At 40.0% G+C, this 20,191-nt stretch overlaps 1 protein-coding gene across 2 annotated transcripts in view; it reads right to left on the minus strand.

The window, feature by feature from the left end:
• Nucleotides 1–1,736: 1,736 nt before the first annotated feature.
• LOC111233043 (neuroligin-4, X-linked-like) overlaps nucleotides 1,737–20,191 on the minus strand; it is an 84,758-nt gene continuing 66,303 nt past the window's right edge. For both annotated transcript variants that reach the window (XM_022760779.1, XM_022760787.1), the window contains 3 exons: nucleotides 14,797–14,982; nucleotides 10,231–11,020; nucleotides 1,737–3,042 (listed from right to left, as the gene is read on the minus strand). In XM_022760779.1, coding sequence (XP_022616500.1) covers nucleotides 2,148–3,042; nucleotides 10,231–11,020; nucleotides 14,797–14,982 — 1,871 coding nt within the window. In that variant the 3' untranslated portion in view covers nucleotides 1,737–2,147. The remainder of the gene's footprint in view (nucleotides 3,043–10,230; nucleotides 11,021–14,796; nucleotides 14,983–20,191) is intronic.

Below are 20,191 nucleotides of genomic sequence, written 5' to 3' on the forward strand. Positions count from 1 at the left end.
TTATATATCATTGAAACCTTATTTAACAATGGGGTGTTTTCATTGTATCATGGAAATCATAACATGTCTTATTCTGTGCAGGAATTGTTGGTTTTTATTGTGAAACCTGCACGCAAGAATTGTTGTAAATGAAGTTAGCAGTTCAACATTGACGCATGTCCATCTGAATGGACATCCACATGCATCTACATTTCTTGAATAGCCAATAAGATCGCTCTCTCTCTCGCTCTCACCTGCGATTGGTCAAAGTCTCTCATCACAGGGTAGATTCTCTAAAGCAGTGGTTCCCAACCTTTTCGGCCTCTTTCTAAAGTTCTGGTGTATCGTATTTCACTCATATGAGAAAAAGAAAGAGAAAGAGTTAATGACAAATTATTTGCCTGAAAACAATACGCTGAAAGGTAATCTGGGAGTTTTTACCAATTGATGCCAAAAAATTCCTGCATGTCCCAGCTTTAAAAAAAAGATACAAAGTAGATGGACTTTAAACTTTTCACTGTTACCTAAATGAATAAGTAATAATGTGATTTAAAGTGTAATCACACTGACATGCACACACATCCAGTCACATTTTCATACAGAACACACGCACTCAATCAAATCCAATTAAACATCCTGGGTTTCTTTTTTTTCTCTTTTTTTTTAGAAAATACTGTGATATTTTATTAAAAATGTTGCAGAAAAATTTTATACACGTGTCCAGCCAGAAATATCTCTATCATCACTTAAGGCAAAACTGCAAACATATATAAGACAAACTAAGGATTTTAAAACTCTACATTAAAACCCTTGTTATCTCGACTGGTTTAGGGACCAAATGGCAAGAATATATCTTTTTATAGAATTTACAAATGTAGCTTAAAATCTTCTGGATGTTCTTCCTTTTTTTTTGTAATAGGATGCAAAACAGAAAGAGAGTTAATGGTTACTTTGTTATAATTTTATAATAATTAATATCATTAATATTTACACATTCACTTGCTTTTGTAACCCAAAATATCACAAGCCTGGCACAATACTTTACATATTGCTAGCATATGACAATTTGAAATATCTAACATATATTTCTTTACAAACATATCCAACTTAATATTGATACAAAAAAAATAAATAAAGGAAAAATACAAAAAAAAAAAAAAAAGAAAAATCACTGCCTTTTTTTTGTTCCTAAATAATAAATTGCTGGTCACATTGTAAGCTTAGGCAGTGCTGAGGTTGCAAGACAGAAAAAAAGCCCACAAAGAAAACCACTGACAGCAGGTGATGAGATCCAGTCAGTCCTCATTCCTAGACAGGACGTGTCTGAAAATACAGAGTAAAGCTTCCTGGACATGCAATGTCTAAGAGAGTGGACACAAAGCAAATGCACAAAACAGTACCGTGTGTGATGACCTGCAGACGCAATGATGTGCAACTCGAGGATGGGATTGTGTTCGCATTTTGGTCGTTGTATGAAAAATAATGAAACGCAGGTTTGTAATCAGGGGGAAAGAATGACAGATGTTTGACTATATTTACACGGAAAAAGAAGAAAAAAGAAAAATGGAAACAACAGAAGGAACTCTTTTAATATCATTTTTCTTTTTTTAAATTTTTAAATTTCCACACACAACTATATACCTTTTTTCTTTTTTGTTTCTTTTTTTTTCTTTTTTTTTTTTTTTTTTACAAAGTTTTCATAAATACATTTCAGGCTGGGGTGTAGAACTGTGTGCCCAATTCAGGTGCATGAAGGATCATGAAAGATGATGTTCAAGATGTTCAATTGTTGCCACTGTCTTCCTGTTGTATTTATGGCACGAAAGCCTCCGCAAAATGTTTGTTTGTCCACAGAAACTGTTCATTTAGTGTTGTAGGAATATTAACAGTCACCCCTTGGTTGCCTTTTCTTTTGGTAAAACTCCTCGAAAACCTTCCATGAAGCTCAGCTCCAAATAGAGTTATTACTATAGTAACATTCACTTTGAATATTTTCATGAGTTCATGATCAATTTATACTGTTTGTACATTTCAAGAAGGCATGGTAGCAAAATAACATCTGCTAAGACTTTGGAGTCTGTGCTTCCCACAGTCAGTCACTTATGTTTGCCTTGTGTGGTTCGGTTGCTGGTCCAGAGGGAACCTGGCGCCATGCAGTCCCAGCAGAGCTATACCCGTGTGGTGGAATGGCCGTGGGGTAAGTTGGTACTGTTCTGGCTGCCACCGAAAGTATTGAAGTTGTGCAGAGGCTGCATGCCAGCCAGGGAGTTGGGGATCATGGTGATGGTGCTGGGAGTCATCAGGGGTATGTCGTCAGGTGACCGGCGCAGGGTAAGGGTGTAATCGGGCGGGCAAGTGAGGCGCAGCGTGTCGTGGGCCTGCAGCGACTCGCACTCGTGGTGGTGCTCGTGCTCCAGTTGCTGCTGCTTCATCTGCAGCGACATCAGCTCCTCGCTCTGCAGGTGGGCCACGTCATTGGCATTGGACGGGGTGTTGGTCGGAGCGGAGTTGCGTTGTGGGGTGGGAACGCGCCGGTTGGACTCGTGCCGCCGTTTGTCTTTCTTGTAGTAGAGCGCAGCGAAGGCAAGGATGTTCAGGAAGAGAAGGGAGGCTCCGACTGCAATAGTGACGCTGAGCTCGGTCGAGTAGTCCCTCTTGGTCTCGATCACCACGGTTGACTCGTCGGTAAGGTCGCCACTCTTGCGCTGGTCGGTGGTTTGTTTGGTGTTGGCAGGCGGCACCCCTGGGTGGCGGGTGGTGGATGGCCAGTTGTTTTTACCAGGGAACCGTTTGGTGTAAGGGTATGGGGTAGTGTCTTGCGGTGGTATCTTGGTAGTGGTTGATACATACTGAAAAAACTCATTTATGTTGTGAAGATGCGGAACTAGTTCTAACCAGAATGCGACCTTGGTGGCTCGGTAGTGGTCGCGGACTCGAGGTTTGAGGCCGATGTGGAGGTAGAGCTGGTCTTTGGGGTTGTACTTGGTCCAGGCTACCTCCTCAAATCGGTTGGGCTTTGTGTGGATAAACTTTGTATCCTGGGGAACTGGCTGGTTTGGATCCCTGAGAAAGGAAAACAGAGAAGGGGAGATATTAAATCAGAATGCAGAACTTTTTCTTATGTATCTGTGCTATCCAGTCAATACCATTTAAAACATGATGAAATTATTTAAAAAAATCTCTGTAAATGAGCTTTTCCTTCAGATGGTTTTAAAGCTGCATGATAACACAAATCAACAATGGAACTGCCCATTTGTTACCCTTCCAGATGAGTTATTACTCAATAAAGCCAAAGCCTTTCTTCTCTTTCTCAGCCCACTGTTCAAATCTAATGTGTTTTCGAGGTCGCTCAGAATTTGAATGCGGGAGGTGACAAAATGTTCTGTGCCCTTTATACACCACTGACACATCTCCAGGTCTGTTGTCAGAGTTTCTATTTTTTTTTTTTTTTAGTTTGGAATACAGCTGCCTCTCCTGCGACTTTGTGAGAGCGATTTCATTAAATTTGGAGTGGGGGACAGCAACCTTGGAGTGTTTGTTTGTCTGTTTGTGTGTGTTGGTGAGTTTGTGCATGTACGGGGGCATTTCCCTGAATACTCAATAGGAAGGACCGTCTTGAATCACGCAAATAAGTGGGTGAGGTGAGGGTGCAGTTGTGTTTGTGCTCAAGGTGGTTTTACATCGATGCATGGACTTCTACTTCCTCCTCTGCAGGTTGAATTCACTTTTTGTTAGTCCAAATGAATGTAATGTATTCATTATATTCATTCAGTCAGTGATTTTTGTCTGAAAAGGTCTGTGCAGGGGTTAAAGTAGATCCGTAAATATACAAAAAGTGAGACAGACAAGCAGACAAGCTGATCCTTATCCAGGAATATATAAAAAGCTTTACATTATACATTCATGAGATTATTATAAAGATCAGCTCTACGTTTGAAAGGGGAGAGGAGCAGAATCGCTTGCTAACCGGCAGAGAAATGTGCTCCTGAAGTGAACAGCCGGGCTGTTGTGCAGTCAGACTTGGCATATGTAACCTAAATATGAGCATGTATGGAAGTCCAAGACTGTCAATATTGAAATTCTCTTTTTCAAGTTTGAGAAACAATGTTTATTGCCAAAATGGAAATTTCAGAAAAAAATCTTAACATACTAGCGCTAAGGTCATGACATTGATGTCAAATGGCCTTTCATTTTCATTTTCTTTAATATTATGGTTGTCCGTTCATCCATCCCATTCTCGTGAATGAGATATCTCAGTAATGCTTTATGTGTACTTCTTCTAATTTGGCATAATTATTCATTAGGACTCAAGGATGAACTGATCAGAATCTGGTGGTCAAAAGTCAAAGGTCAAGGTCGCTGTTAACTCACAAAAGACGTTTTTGGCCATAACTCACAAATTCATACCCTAATAATGACACATTTTAACTCAAATGTCTATAAGTATATAATGAAGTGATAACATTTCATATCTAAAAGGTCCAAGGTCGACTTCACTGTGACATCATAATGTTATGCAAAACATTTTGTCCATTATTCAATGCTGTAACTCAGGAAGGGGACCCTGAGTTAAGGGAAGGGGACCCTTTATTTTAACCCTGACCTAACCCCTAATCCTAACCCTAGCGAAATGAGCAGCTTCTTTCAGTCATGACCCAAATCTCATGACCATAGTTCAGGTAGATCAACCAGTAAATCACAGCTTTACCTTCCAGCTCTGTTTTCACCACAAAGGTCCAGAGCTAACTCGAAGTTCAGCTTAAACAGATTAAAAGGAGCTATTTCTTCTGCTTTATTCCCAAATAAACAGTAGAACCTCCTGCTACCCATCCATCGGCAGCCCCCACTTCACAATCTAAATTAATTACTGTACACTGCTATAAGATCACTAACAGTGATTACTTTTAAAAGCCAAGAAATGTAATTTAAGTATATATTTTATGACTTAAACAATGTCTTGTAGAGCAGGACAATTCAAAAGAGTTTGGTCTACAAATGTAATTCAGCTCCATATATTTACTCTTAATCCATGGGTTCTGCTGTAAAACATAAAGAGCTGTTAAGTCTTGCGAGAGTTAACAATGCTCACGTTCGTTAGTTGCAAACGGTATGTCAAATTCACTATTGACCAACATGAGCATGTCCAATGAATGCGTTCTTTTAGAGCGTTCATGCTCAACACTGGGTTTGGTACAACACCCACCAGGGAGGGGAGCTCACCATTGAGCTCAAGGCTGGGCCTTGACCCATGAGGGCCCACCACCTACAGGGATAGGAATCAGGGTCGGGAACCTTGACGTGCTGATCTCCGGCATCATAGTGAATTTATTCTACCATGAAAGTGTAATCCATTAATATGGACCCCATTAAAAGTATTTGTTGCCAAGATAACAACTGATAGGAGATCTGTTAAAGGTACTGTAAACACATTGGTCCAATTTGTCCCCTCCTGTACTTTTCCCTAAGGTATTTCTCTCATTAAAAAGGCTGGGCTCAGCCATAATGCAAGGTCTGCCCTCCAACTGGTGGCTACATATGGAATTATACATAAGGCTCTGCTAGAATGCGGTGGGGTTTCACTTAAGGCCTGTCATCTCAGTTCTAGCATATGCTGGAACAATATGCCCCACACACACACACACACACACACCGAAGAAACAGACAACGCTCAAGGCCTTCCATGCTATCCAACTGCACAACGCATGCTTTGCTTGCATATGTTTCCATAATAATAACAGTGTCTTCTGCCATAGGTAGCCATACTGAATCTTTACTCACTGCGACAGGTGTACAGACACTGAAAAAAGAGTGGTGGAACAGATGCCTTCATGTACTCGGCTTAGCTGTAATGTATTCGTTGTTACCTTGTTATCATCTGACACCAGAGCAGCTTTAAATGTGTGACCTTTAGTGTTATAGCAACAATCAGTTAACCCCTTCAGGGTTGCTAGTTAGTAACAAGTTAATATTGTGCTTGCTGACACATGTAGGACTAGCTAGGTCCTGCTCGATTAAAGCGTTGCAATTTTTTTACTCTGAATAAAATACTTTTTTTTTGTGTGATGTGTTGAAAAGATGCAGATTATAATTTATTTTCTAATATGATAATCCTGTATGAATCCTTCATTACTACCAGTTCTTCACACTCAGATACAACACAGTGTTGAAGAGAAAATTCCTATCGGATTGGATTCTGGTTGATTGGTCAGGGAGCACATCCTCCATTGGAGCATTATGTTACACATTTTGGCCAATGACAGATTACTATAAAAGTAAAAGAATGAAAGGGAATGAAAGAAAAATGAATTTATAAATAATACTGAGACTGAGTAATGTTTTATTTCAACCATTATTCTTTTTTTATATTAAGAGCCCTCCGCCTCTATGGACCATACTCCTCTGATGGTGGAGGGTGGTGACTGCTTTGTTGTGACATCACAAAGTTCAGGAAGCCCTGACGGCTGGTTTTAAGGCTCAGTTTCTGAATACAGGCTGTGAGCATTTCTCTGTGGACTGAACGCTTTGATACTTTCACAGTAGGGGAACTTTAACAAATACAATGTCCCAGCATTTTGCAACTGATTTGATTGTTACAAAGTCAGCCAACACCAGCAGAAAACAATAGTCTGAAAACCTCAAGTTACACCTTGCAGCGTAACTACACCCTCAAACACAGAGGAGTGAGGGAGCAACAACTTTCCTTCCGGCTCAGTTGGAGCAGCCTTTCCAGATGTTCCTCAGTAGAGCCGTAATTTCTGTCGTCAATCTGGTGATGTCCTTGTCTTGTTTTTTCACTGACCACCAGTTTGAGCTGTCAAACCTGCTCCTCACACTCTGTCATTTCCTCCCTTACTGCTCCACCGGCTCTCACACTCTGCCTCCAAGTTTTTGCCACCTTCTTCCTAATGGCTGTCCTTATAACCTTTCATTCTCCTCTTTCAAGGCAGTTTTTGTTTTGTTTCCTGCCACCAACTTAGGATGCTCTGTCTCTTCCAACCAGATAACTGGATTCAACTGGAGACTTTAATTTCTTTTTCTCTTTCCTACTCCGTCCTACTACTTCATGGCCTGTACGTTAACCTCTTCCTGTTTGGTTTCAGAGGTCTCCAAAGCTCTCACCAGCCTGTCGAATTCCTGTAAGAGTCCTCTGTAAGGTCCTGTACTCAGTGTCCCAACTGGACATTTGTCATATGGAGAAGACAAATATCAATATTGGAAGAATATCCATATTAATTTGTGATTTAAACACCCATGTGCATTAATTCTGCAGTGGAAGTGGTATTAAAAAGGATTAAATTTGACAGATATCCTGTCAATAAATCTCGTGCTCGGCCGCTCCGACAGCAAAACCTGAGGCCAGAAAAACTGGACACTTTGCACAGAGAGAGAGGGACGAACATGGGTTATCGGCGCCCTCATCCGATCTTATTCCTGCCCATTGCACTGATGATCCAAGGTATATCTAAAATCTTTGCAGCACCAGTATACATTTGTATTCTGGCATTTATATCAAAATGTTGTTATCAATCTAAAGGTCCAATATTTTACACCTAAAGGTGTATTATTATCATTGTGTTTTATTTTAAAATTTTGATATCCCTAATGTAGTTTTACATCTCCTCTCTCAGGCTTCTCTCTGGAGCTCTAGTGACAACAGGTTAGTGAACCAATCAGAAGAGAGGAGGCTCTGACCTTCTCTTCTGATTGGCTGACTGTTTTCTGAATGATAGATTAAAGATATAGCAGATTTTCAGGTAAACACTCAGAGAAACCAAATCCTGCAAGGTTGGATGGTGGGTCCAGGTAGGGGCATGGTTCAAGGAGTTGTGACATCACAAAGTTCAGGAAATTTTGATGGCTGGCTCAGTTTCTGAATACAGGCTGTGTGCATTTCTCTGTGGACTGAGCTCTTTGGTACTTTCACAGTTAAAGTTATTAATATAGACATGAACATCAACCTTTATAATATATGGGATCTTTGATATCAACATCTCAAATCTATTTCTCTGCCTGAAAGCCACCACATGTTGAGAGACAGAACACAAACAGCAACACACTCATACATAATCACAGCCACACTCAACCTTATTGTGTGTACATCTAAATTGTCCAATTTTTTTTTTTTTTTACTGGCATCAGGAAGAGTTTCAAAAAACATCAATCTGTTGTGATTCACAGTGGGAGACTTTTGCAAAGAGCGGAGCAGCCTTGTTGAAAAATGGCCACACTCCCAGTGATGAATTCGCCTTCAGTCGCTGCTTTATTGGAAGCATCGAGAGAAAAGAGCTTTCTTGAAGTGTATATAAGGCAGTGAGTGCACACACACACACACACACACTATCCCCACCCCCCCCCACTGAGCAGGCGTCCACTTGGATGGTAGCCAAACAGGGAGAGTGAACACTGCAGCCTATGAAGCTGATCAAGACTTTATTCATGCAACTTAAAGTGAATGTTCAGTATGACTAGGCTGCAAACATCCGAATACCTAATCTCAAGGTGTGTGAAACAAAAACATGATCCAAATATACACAGCAAGCAAATCCTCTCATCAAACCCAGCGGTGCCACAGAAGCGAGGGAGGATTTGACTTGTTTTATTAACCTCCACTTGATCTCTTTGACTCATGTGCTAATCATCAAACCGGTAATCACAACACAACTTTTTTTGTTGGTGTTAAGGAATTTCTTCCTTTGAGTCCATTCATTCTCAATGAGTCTGCAAGTATCTACACACAAGGTCGGTCACAGGGCACCATAAGCCCGTTGTTTATCTCTCGCCTTGTGAATGTTCAGCTGCTCCACTATCATCCACGGTTGCCTTAGTAACCAAGGTTACCAGGACCCATACTGATAGTGCCTGTAGGAAGATATGAACATTTGACAGAGAGCAAAAGATGCCAGGGACAAGCAGGATCACTTTACTGGGCCAAAAGTCAAGGAAGACCCGCAACATGAGTTAGGTAAGACATGAGATTGGGTTTGAGTTTGAGTATCCAATTGAAGTTGCACACATGGATGTGAGATATGGAAGAGCCCTATTTTGGAATACAGTTTTTGCTTTAAAGGTCATTTTTAACAGTCAGAAACAGATTAAAAGAAGAACCATAAACTTTTTGGACTCACTTTATTTAAAGGCTTCTCAGATGCCTTCAGCTAGTGCTGGGCAATACAGTCTATAGGTTTTATTGCAATATTTTTAGGGTGTATCGTGATACACAATATATATCTCAATATTTCGAAATCTCCTCAAACTTTGATGCATTAAACCACTGCTATGATGATTGTACTCCCTGTAACATTTGTCTGCATTGAAACATTTTTGTAAACTTTTGTTAATTAAAGGTTTTCTACTGGAACAATTTTAAATTTCAATGAAAAAGATAGAAATCACAACCAAGAACAAGCCCTGAACAAAGGCAGAGCTTCGAATGCCAAAGCAAATTTGATAGCAGTATCTTAATAACCATTGTGTGACAATTTGTGCTCGATGTTCGCGATATAGTCATTTACTGCATCCCACGTGGAACCAGCTGCGATACAATGAGTCATTATATCGGCCACCCCTACATCGTGTGTACTAGGACACAGTGATGGAAAGCACTTCCGATGGACAAGTCTGCAAGTCCAAAGCTCTGGATTCTATATACCTGAAGGTTTTTAGATTTTGGCAGATTTGCACCATGCAAAGTCATTGTGCATTAGCAAGTAGCAGTTCCTGTCTGGGCTGCAAACATGGATCAGATGGATTTGTATTCAGTTTTAATCGTAGTTCCTCATGTTTTTGTTTGAATGGTTTCTTTTCCCCTCCCTTACCAGTTTTACAGTGTTGCTTTTATCTGTGGTTTTATTTTTTATGGGTATTTATTTCTTATGTTCCGCAGTCAGTGTTGGTTGATCAGGGTAGGAGTGAGATCTGTAATTTCCATGAATTTATGGATGGATAAAATGAACCTTTGAACCTTGCATGCATAAACAGCAAATACTGGGCAATTTTGAAACCCATCAAAACAAGATGGGTCATTCTGAGACAAGGACTCATATTATGAAGAGGACCCCTTTTAAATTGTTGCTAAGCAAATATGGATGTTTATACTGATTCCAGTGTTTGATGCAGTGTGGTGATTAATGACTCTAGGAAAAGGGGGGGGGACTTTTAGATGCAAAAACAATGCTAAGGGTTATGTATCTCTGTCAGAAGTGATGGTACATCATGAATAAAAAGGAAATGATGAAAGAAAGGAACACTCACCCTGTTTTTGCAAAGTTAGTCCAGTAGGTCATGACCACAGCACTCAGCATCACGTCGTTCTTAGAGAAGTTGCAGTTGAAGAGATCCGTAGGGCCGATCATAGGGATCCCGAACACATACGGTACTTCGTCACCATGGGCCGAGTCGGCCCAGCTGGGCTTCATGTCACTCTGACAGTGGTGGTAGAATGCGTAGAAGTAGGTTGGTGAGCCATACTGGGCGTGGAGGTCAGCTGTGGCCACTGCTGGCGCTACCCACTGGTGGTCAGTGAACAGAGCCACCAGGGTCTTGCGTCGGGTCTCTGGATTCTCCTTGTCTGCCCAGTCTGTGTACATGAATTTGATGGTCTCACGCAGAGTGTCCTTGCCCTCCGGGTAGCCATAGAGATGGTCCACGAAGTCCGACACAGCAAAGTCAAAGTCATTGGCAGAAACCCCGTCCTCGCTGTCCACAATGCCATCAACAAACTTAAACCCTTCTCCTTGATTGACCCCCAGCATGATGTCATAGTTGAGGAACTCCCCTTGCTCCATCAGGATCTGGGGGTCATCTGGAATCACATCTCCATCAATCACAGGGCCAAATGCAATATGGTACTTTGCAGGAGTGATGTACTGCTCAATCAGCTCCTTGTAGTTCTTGTTCTGCAAACACTCCACCAGGTCGATGGTGTCCAACATGTTGCAGCCCACCTTCTCAGCCAGGGCTCGCGTATATTTGGCAGGCTGGTAGTTGACCGCCCAGCTGGACAGTGCCGTGCCACTCTGGATGATGGCTTTCTGGAACAGATCTGAGATTGAAGCTGGTATTAGTGAAAGACACACATACACACTATTGGCAGCAAAGAGTTGGTTAAAAGCATGGGAATGGCCTTCCTTTTGTGTTCCTGGGCTCCAACAGGGAAACAGAAAGACAAAGCACACAAACTTGATGATGTATTGTTAGTAGTCATTTTAAACAAGCTATTTCATGTACCACTGCTGACTAGCTAATTACATATCTAGCATGCAGTCTCTAGCCAGCAGCGAGCCTCTTCCCGGTGGATGTCTGAGGCTCTTTTTGTCAATGTGACTGTCAGTCTCTGATAGAACGTTACTTTTACTGCTTTATGCAAATACAGTTCTAAGTTAAATTAATGAGCAGCAAGTGCAACCATGAAACCAAAAAACACATTTCTCCCTTTTGAGAACTAAGATTCTTTCTTAATATGCAAGGTAAAGTGACACCACTTCACCTGTGTGGCTCCATCTTTTCACCCACAAAACCTAACCTTGCCTGGGCAATATAGCTCCTCTTAAGTGTTTTTTTTTCAACTCCAGTTGCTAGAGTGTATCATTTATATACTGTATAATGTAATCTGTTTTATCAAGCTTTGGTACACATGTGATACAACCTCTTTCATCCATTTAGTGTTTCTTAATGATCCCTTGACAAAAAGTGCAGAAATGGTCTAAATCTAGTTTTAGGAACACTGCTGAAAATGTAGTAAGTCCTTTACACTATACCCATACACAAATGTGATATATGTAGATATATTGAATTTCATTTTCAAATTGTATACTTCATTATCAGCCATTATATATATCTGTTAGTAGGTGTAAATATTTTGTAGCAACTAAGCCTATGTAAGAACTGGTTTGTGTTGTGCAACTTGCTTTGATTTAGTTATATAAATAAAATATATGCACAATTATAAATTCGAACAATTTCAAGTTTTAATAAATACATATCTAAAGTAAATATATATTGCAAACATATGCAACATTGTATATCACGTACAAGTCCATCACATATTTAACATATATACATATGCAAATTTTTATATGGGTTAGGGTTAGGGTTAGGGTTAGGGTTAGGGAATATCCATCATATATCCATCATATATTGCAACATCACTCTTGATATGGGGACATACTGTATATGTCATACATTACAAGAAATTTCACATTAAAATGCATCTGTTCTGGCTTGTTATTAATTGTATTTTTATGCAACAATACCTCATGGCAGAGTTTGAATGTAGCATTTTAAAATTGATAATTTGCCCAATTTACAAATATGAGTCAAACACAGAATTCTTCAATTCTCTCCATTTTCATATCGGCATGAAGCATTTCAGGCAAATAAAAAGATGATTCACAATACTGACGTTACATCTTTGTGTCCCTAATGAACAAACGGGAACATAAAAGATATTTGCTGCTTATATAGCAACAACACCTTAGGGACTTTCCACATCCTTGAATAGGTAGCAAGGCTTCACGAGCTGCCAATCAGCAAGTAGGCCACAGTACACTAGGAACACTGGAGTTATGTGTGTGTATATATATATATATATATATATATATATATATATATATTTTTTGTTTCTGAGAGTGCTATTTATACTCATGCAAACACACAGTGGTGATGACTCAACCAGGCCAACTTGAAAAGTATGTTTTGAGCACAATGAAGACACTTCCCACAAGGCCTGGCGAAGCAGGCGTATAGGGTTTTACTGCTGCCGCTGTTAGTCAGATGTGGAGCATCAGTTAAACCTCAAGTCGGATGTTAACTTCAAAAATATACACACAGAGCGACTGAGAGCTTTTTATGACCTTGGTATGTGACTCGCTGATGGTACAACTATCTTAATAGCAGCTTTACAACGGAGCTAAAGGGAGCATTACGTCCGTCTTTGATGTATTATATATCAGCAAGAACGTCTGGCATGGTTCGGCGTGTGTGTTGACTAGCTCAGTCATGATTGGTGCCTTTCAGAACATGAGGACTTTTACCTAAATGTAAACTAAAACCTTCCCATTCCCTCAAGTGCAAGATGAAGGAGACTGAAACAGACCTAATAACTGTAACACAAGAGCAAAGGGGAAACAGGAAGTCTCCCTCACTAGTAAACCCAATGGACTTCAACTGGCGAGATAAAAAGGTTGATTTTGTGGGAAGGTGCATTTTTCACAAAGCCTATTATTTGTCCCACACAGAGGGGGGGAATGGCCTGGGAACTGCAGCAGCACTTTCTCTACATTCAATCCTCCAAATCCTTCTTTTTTTCTGACAGATGGGTCTGGCGATTTTTCCTCGCCTGTTGTATAAATTTGAGTTGCACAAAACTATTCATTTGTGAAAGCCAGGAGCTCTGTGAGAGACAGGAAATATGATCTTTTGGCTGTTCTATTTAAGTTTTCCATTAATAATACATATAAATACAATATGATAATCCAGAATCTGTGCCATTCATTCCTTCTCCTACAATGCAGAAATGTTTAGAGACTGAGGCATGGATGAAAATATACTTTGGCGGTGTTATCGTCTGTCTTTTGTAAAACAGAGAACTATGTGTCAAAACAGATGCTGCAACATTAACTATGCCTCATGATAATAAAGTGAACATGTAAAACACTATGTATATATCGTATATCACCTATATCAAGAGTGATGTTGGCATATGTCACCTATAAGCGGATATATTATTATCACATATATACATCCTCTGGATATATGAAGATATAAGTTCATAACATACATGAAATACCCATAGTAAAATGTACATATATAAAAAAATATCTATGTAATTAATTTTTATATGGTATAACATATTTTTATATATTCATTCATTAAAACAACATATATTTAAAAATCTATATGTATATATAGTTTTTTCTTATTAATTTCTTACGAATTTTATATATACATATATAGAAAATATCTATATGGTACTGTATAACATCATCATATATGTTAATGATATATATTTAATTTATATATGCAAGTTTATTAAAACAACATACATATATAAATTCAATATGCTCATATATGTTTTTCTTTTTTACTTTTGGACTGTATGTAATATCAACACAGGCTCTGGGATGGATACATACTCATATGACATATGTCTACAATATAAGCATACATACATAAACATACATATTTGTATGGGTTAGACATACTGTATATGTCAGCATATGAAATTGCTCCAATCAAGGTTTTTATTTTATATCTACATGTTATAAAATATTGAAATATAATGGCTGTGTAGCTGATAATGAACCAAAAAATCGGCCTACTACAAGAATAAAAACACAACAGTGTAGAACAATGACTAAAAGGCAGAACTTGAATCAGAACATGAGAGAAGTACAAGGTAATAGAAAAAAACTTGAATTTCCTGAGGGTGGTACTCATGGAATGGTCCCAAGGTCATTTAAATTCAAGGGATTTAGGGATTCAACATATTCTCATGTGCATAGCTGTGCTCAACAAATTTAATGCCAATAGACCTGTTAGATGATAAAATATATATTTTTTTGAAACTGCATTTTTGCCTGAAGGTGTCACTTCCTGGATGTGCAAATGAAATTTCATGGCAATTTGCCAAAACTCTTTATAAAATCAGGAAAATCACAAAAAAGTTGAAATGTTCCTGGTCACACCTTCCTTCAAAGAAACAACACCAACATTCCAGAGCTCACTGTGAATGTGTGAAGCCCACGCTGTAACAAAACACTGCAGCAGAAATGACAAAATGATGAAAAGGTCTCTTTGCATGTGAGCGAGGACACGTACCTTCTGAGTAATGCGAGAGGGTGAGCAGGCTGACGCACGACGCTCCGGCACCGGAGCCAAAAATGGTCACTCTCTTTGGATCTCCTTTGAAGGCCTGGATGTTTTCTTTGATCCACCTAAGAGCCTGAATTTGATCCAGCAGGCCGTAGTTGCCCTTGGCTGCCTGGTCTCCTGTGCTTAGAAACCCTGGATTGATGAAAACAAACAGGAGAAGAAAAAAAAAAGATCTCAGCCTTACATCTGAGGTGTTTGGCATTGATTTAATGTAGCCCGAGAGTTGGAAATATAACTTTTTTCTCAAGTCCGTGACGTGAAGTCTACAATCCCAACCTGCATGCTTTACCAATAAAGTGAGATAAATTGGTGAAATGAAGATCATGACTCTCATCTGAATTCATCCGGCTGGTCTTGGGTATTTTATGAAAGTAGCAGGTTGCACTCCAATACCCACTATTTGCACTGTTAAAAAGGTATCCGGAGGTTCCGAAAGGTCATCAGCTTCATCAAAGACGACCTTCCAAGGTATTAAAGTTAAAGTGAAGTCTAAAATGTAATTTACAGCGGTAATTTGGATATTTTCGCTCATCTTCTACAAACAATACACACTTATAAACTAAAAACGCAACTGCGATGGTGGATTGTCCAGCAGGGGGCACTGCTCAGTCATTTTCTGCGCACATACAATTGCGATGAAACCCGCTAAGTCAGAACAGGTGGCTGATTATTTCAGAAAAAAAAATCAACCGACAATAATTAATGATTTCCAATTGGTTAATTTATCCATCTATTTCCTGTTGCATATTGGGGTCCAGGTCGAGTTTGTTTAATTGCTCATGCTCATGTGATAATGATAAATAATTCTGGTCCAAAATGTCCCTTCTGGTTTACCGTCATACTTTCATACTATTTAACTTGAGATACTTAAGTTTCACACTCCACGGCCAAAATAAAAGGTTTTTGAAAATACATCTTGTTTTTGGTGAATAGCAGAGGTGAAGTCAGTTAAACAATGTGTTTGGGGAATATTTATATTTTTCTCGTCACCAAACCCCATTAAAAGACCAGATTCGACAATGTCCATCTCTCAACACCTCCCTCCTCTGTCTGTGGCTCTAGGCTCAAAGCCCATTGATTCCAACTGAAGACTTATAGTGCTTTTATAGAGTCTTCACATTTAGTTATGTTGCTTTATGCTAAAATATAATAAATATTCTTTCCCTCATCAAGGTAGACTACAAAGCAGGGGATCGGCACGCCATGGAACCAACTTGACATCCAACTGCCAGGAGGCCCTGGGCTAGATCCTGAACACGCTGGAGAGATTATATATCTAATGTGGTTTGGGAATGCCTTGGGATCCCACAGGTGGAGCTGGAACTAAAGGGACGTTTGGTGTACTCTGCTTGATCTGTTGCCTTGGGTAAGCGGAAGAAAATGAATAGATGGATGGATTTTTTTCCATCACCAATCATCAATCTACACTCAATACCCCATAATAATGGAACAAAAACAGGATGTTAGAAACTGAAATATCACAAACTCAAAGTTGTATTCTCACCCTCTGATATGGCACTTGAAATTTAACTCAGGTTTCTCCAATTTCTCTTGATCGTCTATAAGATGTTTCTAGAACTTGATTGGAGTAAAATTCAAATTCAATTGATAGATGTTTGTACATTAAGACACATATTAAAAAATAACATGACACCTCCAGTGGGCACTGGAGATTGAACACTTGCAATTCAAAGAAAAAGGGTTTTCTTATCAGTGGATTTAATCATCATCAAACGAAAATAAAACGGAAAGTTATTCACGCTCCTCCTTCCTATACTGAAAATCCTCCGAGTCCAACTCCATTAAAACTCTGGACAATAATGATAATTAGTCAGTACATCAGCTCGTTTGTAAGGCAATCAGCACTGAGTTCAGCAGCCTCAAGCGCCAACACACAGATAGTCAAGTATGCAAGGCCTTTTAATTTGATTTCACCCATGGCTCCAGGAATGGTCGGGCCAATAGAGATCCCTTCCAGTCAAGAGGCAGACCAACCAGCCTGGCGTGAGTTCCACGTCCAAAACTTGTTGACAAATTAGCAAATGCGCCTAAACCCATTAAGTGGCTTTCTAAATGCTGCCACTGGGGGAACTGGTGGCTCCTCCTTGCCAGGCCCGCGAGCTCGGCGGCCAAGCTTGGCAGCAGCAGCCTGTCCCTGCGAGCTGACCAAGACCGAGGCGGTGTAAATGACAAATGGGATGAGGACCACTGGGTAAGAAAGGAGGAAAAAAAAGGGGAGAGGTAGCCTGTGGCTGTTTGATAGAGAGCAGATCCGGTTTGTCATGGTGAGGTGGAGGGGATGATAGAGAGGGGATGGAGGGCAGGGGTGGGGAGGATTACAAGGCCTCTGGCAGCCGCATACACCCTGCAGGATGACCACAGGCCCTGGCATTGCTCTCCTCTCTTTACTCCACCTTTTTCCTGGCCCTCGGCCTCTCTCATTTCTCCTCTGTTCCCCCGGTGTTTACCCACCTCCTCTCAAACCAAGCCACAAAGGAGCCGAGGAGAGGAGTGTGCCCACCAGGTGCTCCCAAGGATGTGTGAAGATGAAGTCAAAGTTTCATTTCAACGCACCGTGTCCCAAAAATAGAGCGCATGCATTACTAAGCCCATCTCCCAGAGATACAACAGATGGACAACGTCTAAAGAACAGACTCACATGAAACTAAAGGGACCTAAGACAGAGCTGTGAATGTGGAAGCATGAGAAACAGGTGAAGGGGCGAAAGGATAATAGCTTCATCAAAGATATTTCATTTCAAAACGTGAGCAAGACCTATGATTATAAAGAACAAGTAGAGAGTAAGTATATTTGTTGGTGTACTACTACAAGTGGGCCTAGGCAAAGACGCCCCCACCCTCACATGCTGGCAATCGGCAGTAGCTACAATTTACAAATAGTAGTATTACCTAGTAATGTCAAGAATAGTACTTATGTGGTACCTTAATACATGAGTCAAGTCATAGCTATGATGACTTAAAGTAGAATTTCCTGACTGAATACAATTAAAGTCACAAAATCACATTTACATGTCACATTGTTCAACCCTGTGTACAGGTGTAATCAGGTGGATAGCAGCACAAGTTCAGTATTTCTGTCAGTTATCACAGGCACTGTCCTCTGATGAACATCCGAGTAAATAAATAAAATAAGCCTCTGACATCAGACTGGTATTTTCTTGGAAAAAGAAGATGTAAAACACGACAGATCTTTGACAAATGTGAAGTCATATAAACTGCTTGTCCTTATTTATATCCCGAGAAAATGCAAGAGAGGAATAGAGAGCAGTAGTCGTGATGCTGAGTTGCTCACGCTGGCGCTCTGACGGCCATTCATTCCACTGACAAGGTCGTGATTTAAAAAGACTGTCAGAGCCGGAGGAGAGCTGTCAATACTGAAATGGAAAAACACTCTAATGGTACATATTTAAAATACTCTGCAGGGTGAATTATGCGAGGAAAATGCTGTCTACCCTTTCAGCCGGACTGCTGACATGAAATTCAAACAAATGGTGTCAATTTTCACAGTTTCACTTGACAGGCGCAGATAACTGCTTGGTTAATGTAATGCAATAATAATAAGACTTGGATTCCCTTTGGGAAACGGTGAGAAATGAAGACAAATTCTCTTCATTTTAGGTAAGCAATAGTCTCCCTACGATTTCACAGAAGGGGGTACATTTCTGGTTGTTTGGAAGGATCCTGAAAAGGATGCAATTTGGTTCTACTTATGCCTTGGGGAGCCTTAAAGTCCGTGCACAGCAGGTTACAGGTTACATATAGAAATGTATTTCTTTGGAGCTGTGAATTACAGGCAAGCATACAATAAAAAAAAAAAAAAATAGCAGAGGACAGATTTTCTTTTTTCTTTCAAGAAAATTCCTGCAGGTATCAACGACTGCTTGTATATTGTATTTTAGATATTTAAAAAATGGACCATCTCCATGTCAACTGAGGGGCCGTCATCTACTGAGGAAACCCAAGCTTCTGCAAAAAATTCCAGCATCATGGTTGTTTACTTCCGCCCACCAGTCAAGATAACGGAAATATGGTCACAATCTCCCCTTCCTGAGATACAGCATTGAATTAAGGCCAGACGTGTTTTTGCATCGTTGCGTCATTACTTCATAATTTGTGTTAAATTGTGTCATAATTAGTGACTGAATTTGTGAGCAAATATGTGTTTTGTGAGGTGACCAAAATCTAATCAGTTCATCCTTGAGGCTAAATAGACATTTGTGCAAAAAATATTAAGGAATTTCCTTGAGGAGTTCACAAGGTCAAAAACATGTTTTGTGAGGTCACTGTGAACTTTGACCTTTGGCCACCAAAATGTAATCATTTGACTATTGAGTCCAAGTGAATATTTGTACCAAATGTGAAGAACTTCCCTCACAGTGCTGGTATGACCGTATGTGGTCTTCCTAAAAAGAAACGTCAAATACAACCTTTTCAGATGCTCGTGAATTTGATGTATACTTATGCTGCAGTGCCGTGTTATATAAGTTGGCGGCAACGTTAATATAGGAAGGTCACAGTGGTTATTTCAGCCTGTAATATTTAAGTCTGGATAAAAAAAAAAAAACAAACGTGAAAAACTTCCACGAGATGTAATAGCTATTTTTCGGCCAATAACTGATAGAGAAGCTCATTGTTGTTTCCAGATAAGGTTTTTCGCTGTGCTGTTAGTGACACTATGATCTTTCACTGAGCCCAGAGGAAGCACTTCATCAACAGCAGCTCTCCCACTGCTCTGGGAGGTGGGGGGGCATTAATCCCTCCCTTCCCCTATTTTTATTAATGCTGCCTTGACAGGGGCTGGGAAGCTTAATGTAGGTCAGTCATGAAAAGCACAGAGTGGACACAAGCACAAGGTTTGGACAGAACTAAGGCGGGAGGTCTAATGAGTCTCTGCTTTGACTCATTTTTATCTATTTTAACTAGAACAGTGACTGGAAGCAGAATATTGTTTTGTTTTTGTGAGGTTTGCTTGATTTTGGGGGATTTCGGATATTAGACATCTGGTCTGACAAAACAGGCTGTTGGGTGCATTATGGCAGCGGTTTTCAAACTGTTGTTGAGGAAACGGTGGAACTTTTCTTTTTCATCAACATAACGAGGAAATGTTGTTAATCGATAATGTGTCAAGTCCCAAAAAATGTATTGTATGTAGTGAACATATCAGTTAAATGTTAAAAAGTGGTCAACGCTGAAGTGTCTCGAATGACCAGTCGAGGGTGGCTCCAAAAATGAGTCAATCCCCATAAAACTCCCATATTAAAACACCTAACTTTACAGCAGAAAAATACATCTTTACCTGGTACAAAAAACAGTTTTGGTCT

Source organism: Seriola dumerili, unplaced genomic scaffold, assembly GCF_002260705.1.
Source record: "Seriola dumerili isolate Sdu_G_001 unplaced genomic scaffold, Sdu_1.0 BDQW01000018.1, whole genome shotgun sequence".
Taxonomy (NCBI): domain Eukaryota; kingdom Metazoa; phylum Chordata; class Actinopteri; order Carangiformes; family Carangidae; genus Seriola; species Seriola dumerili.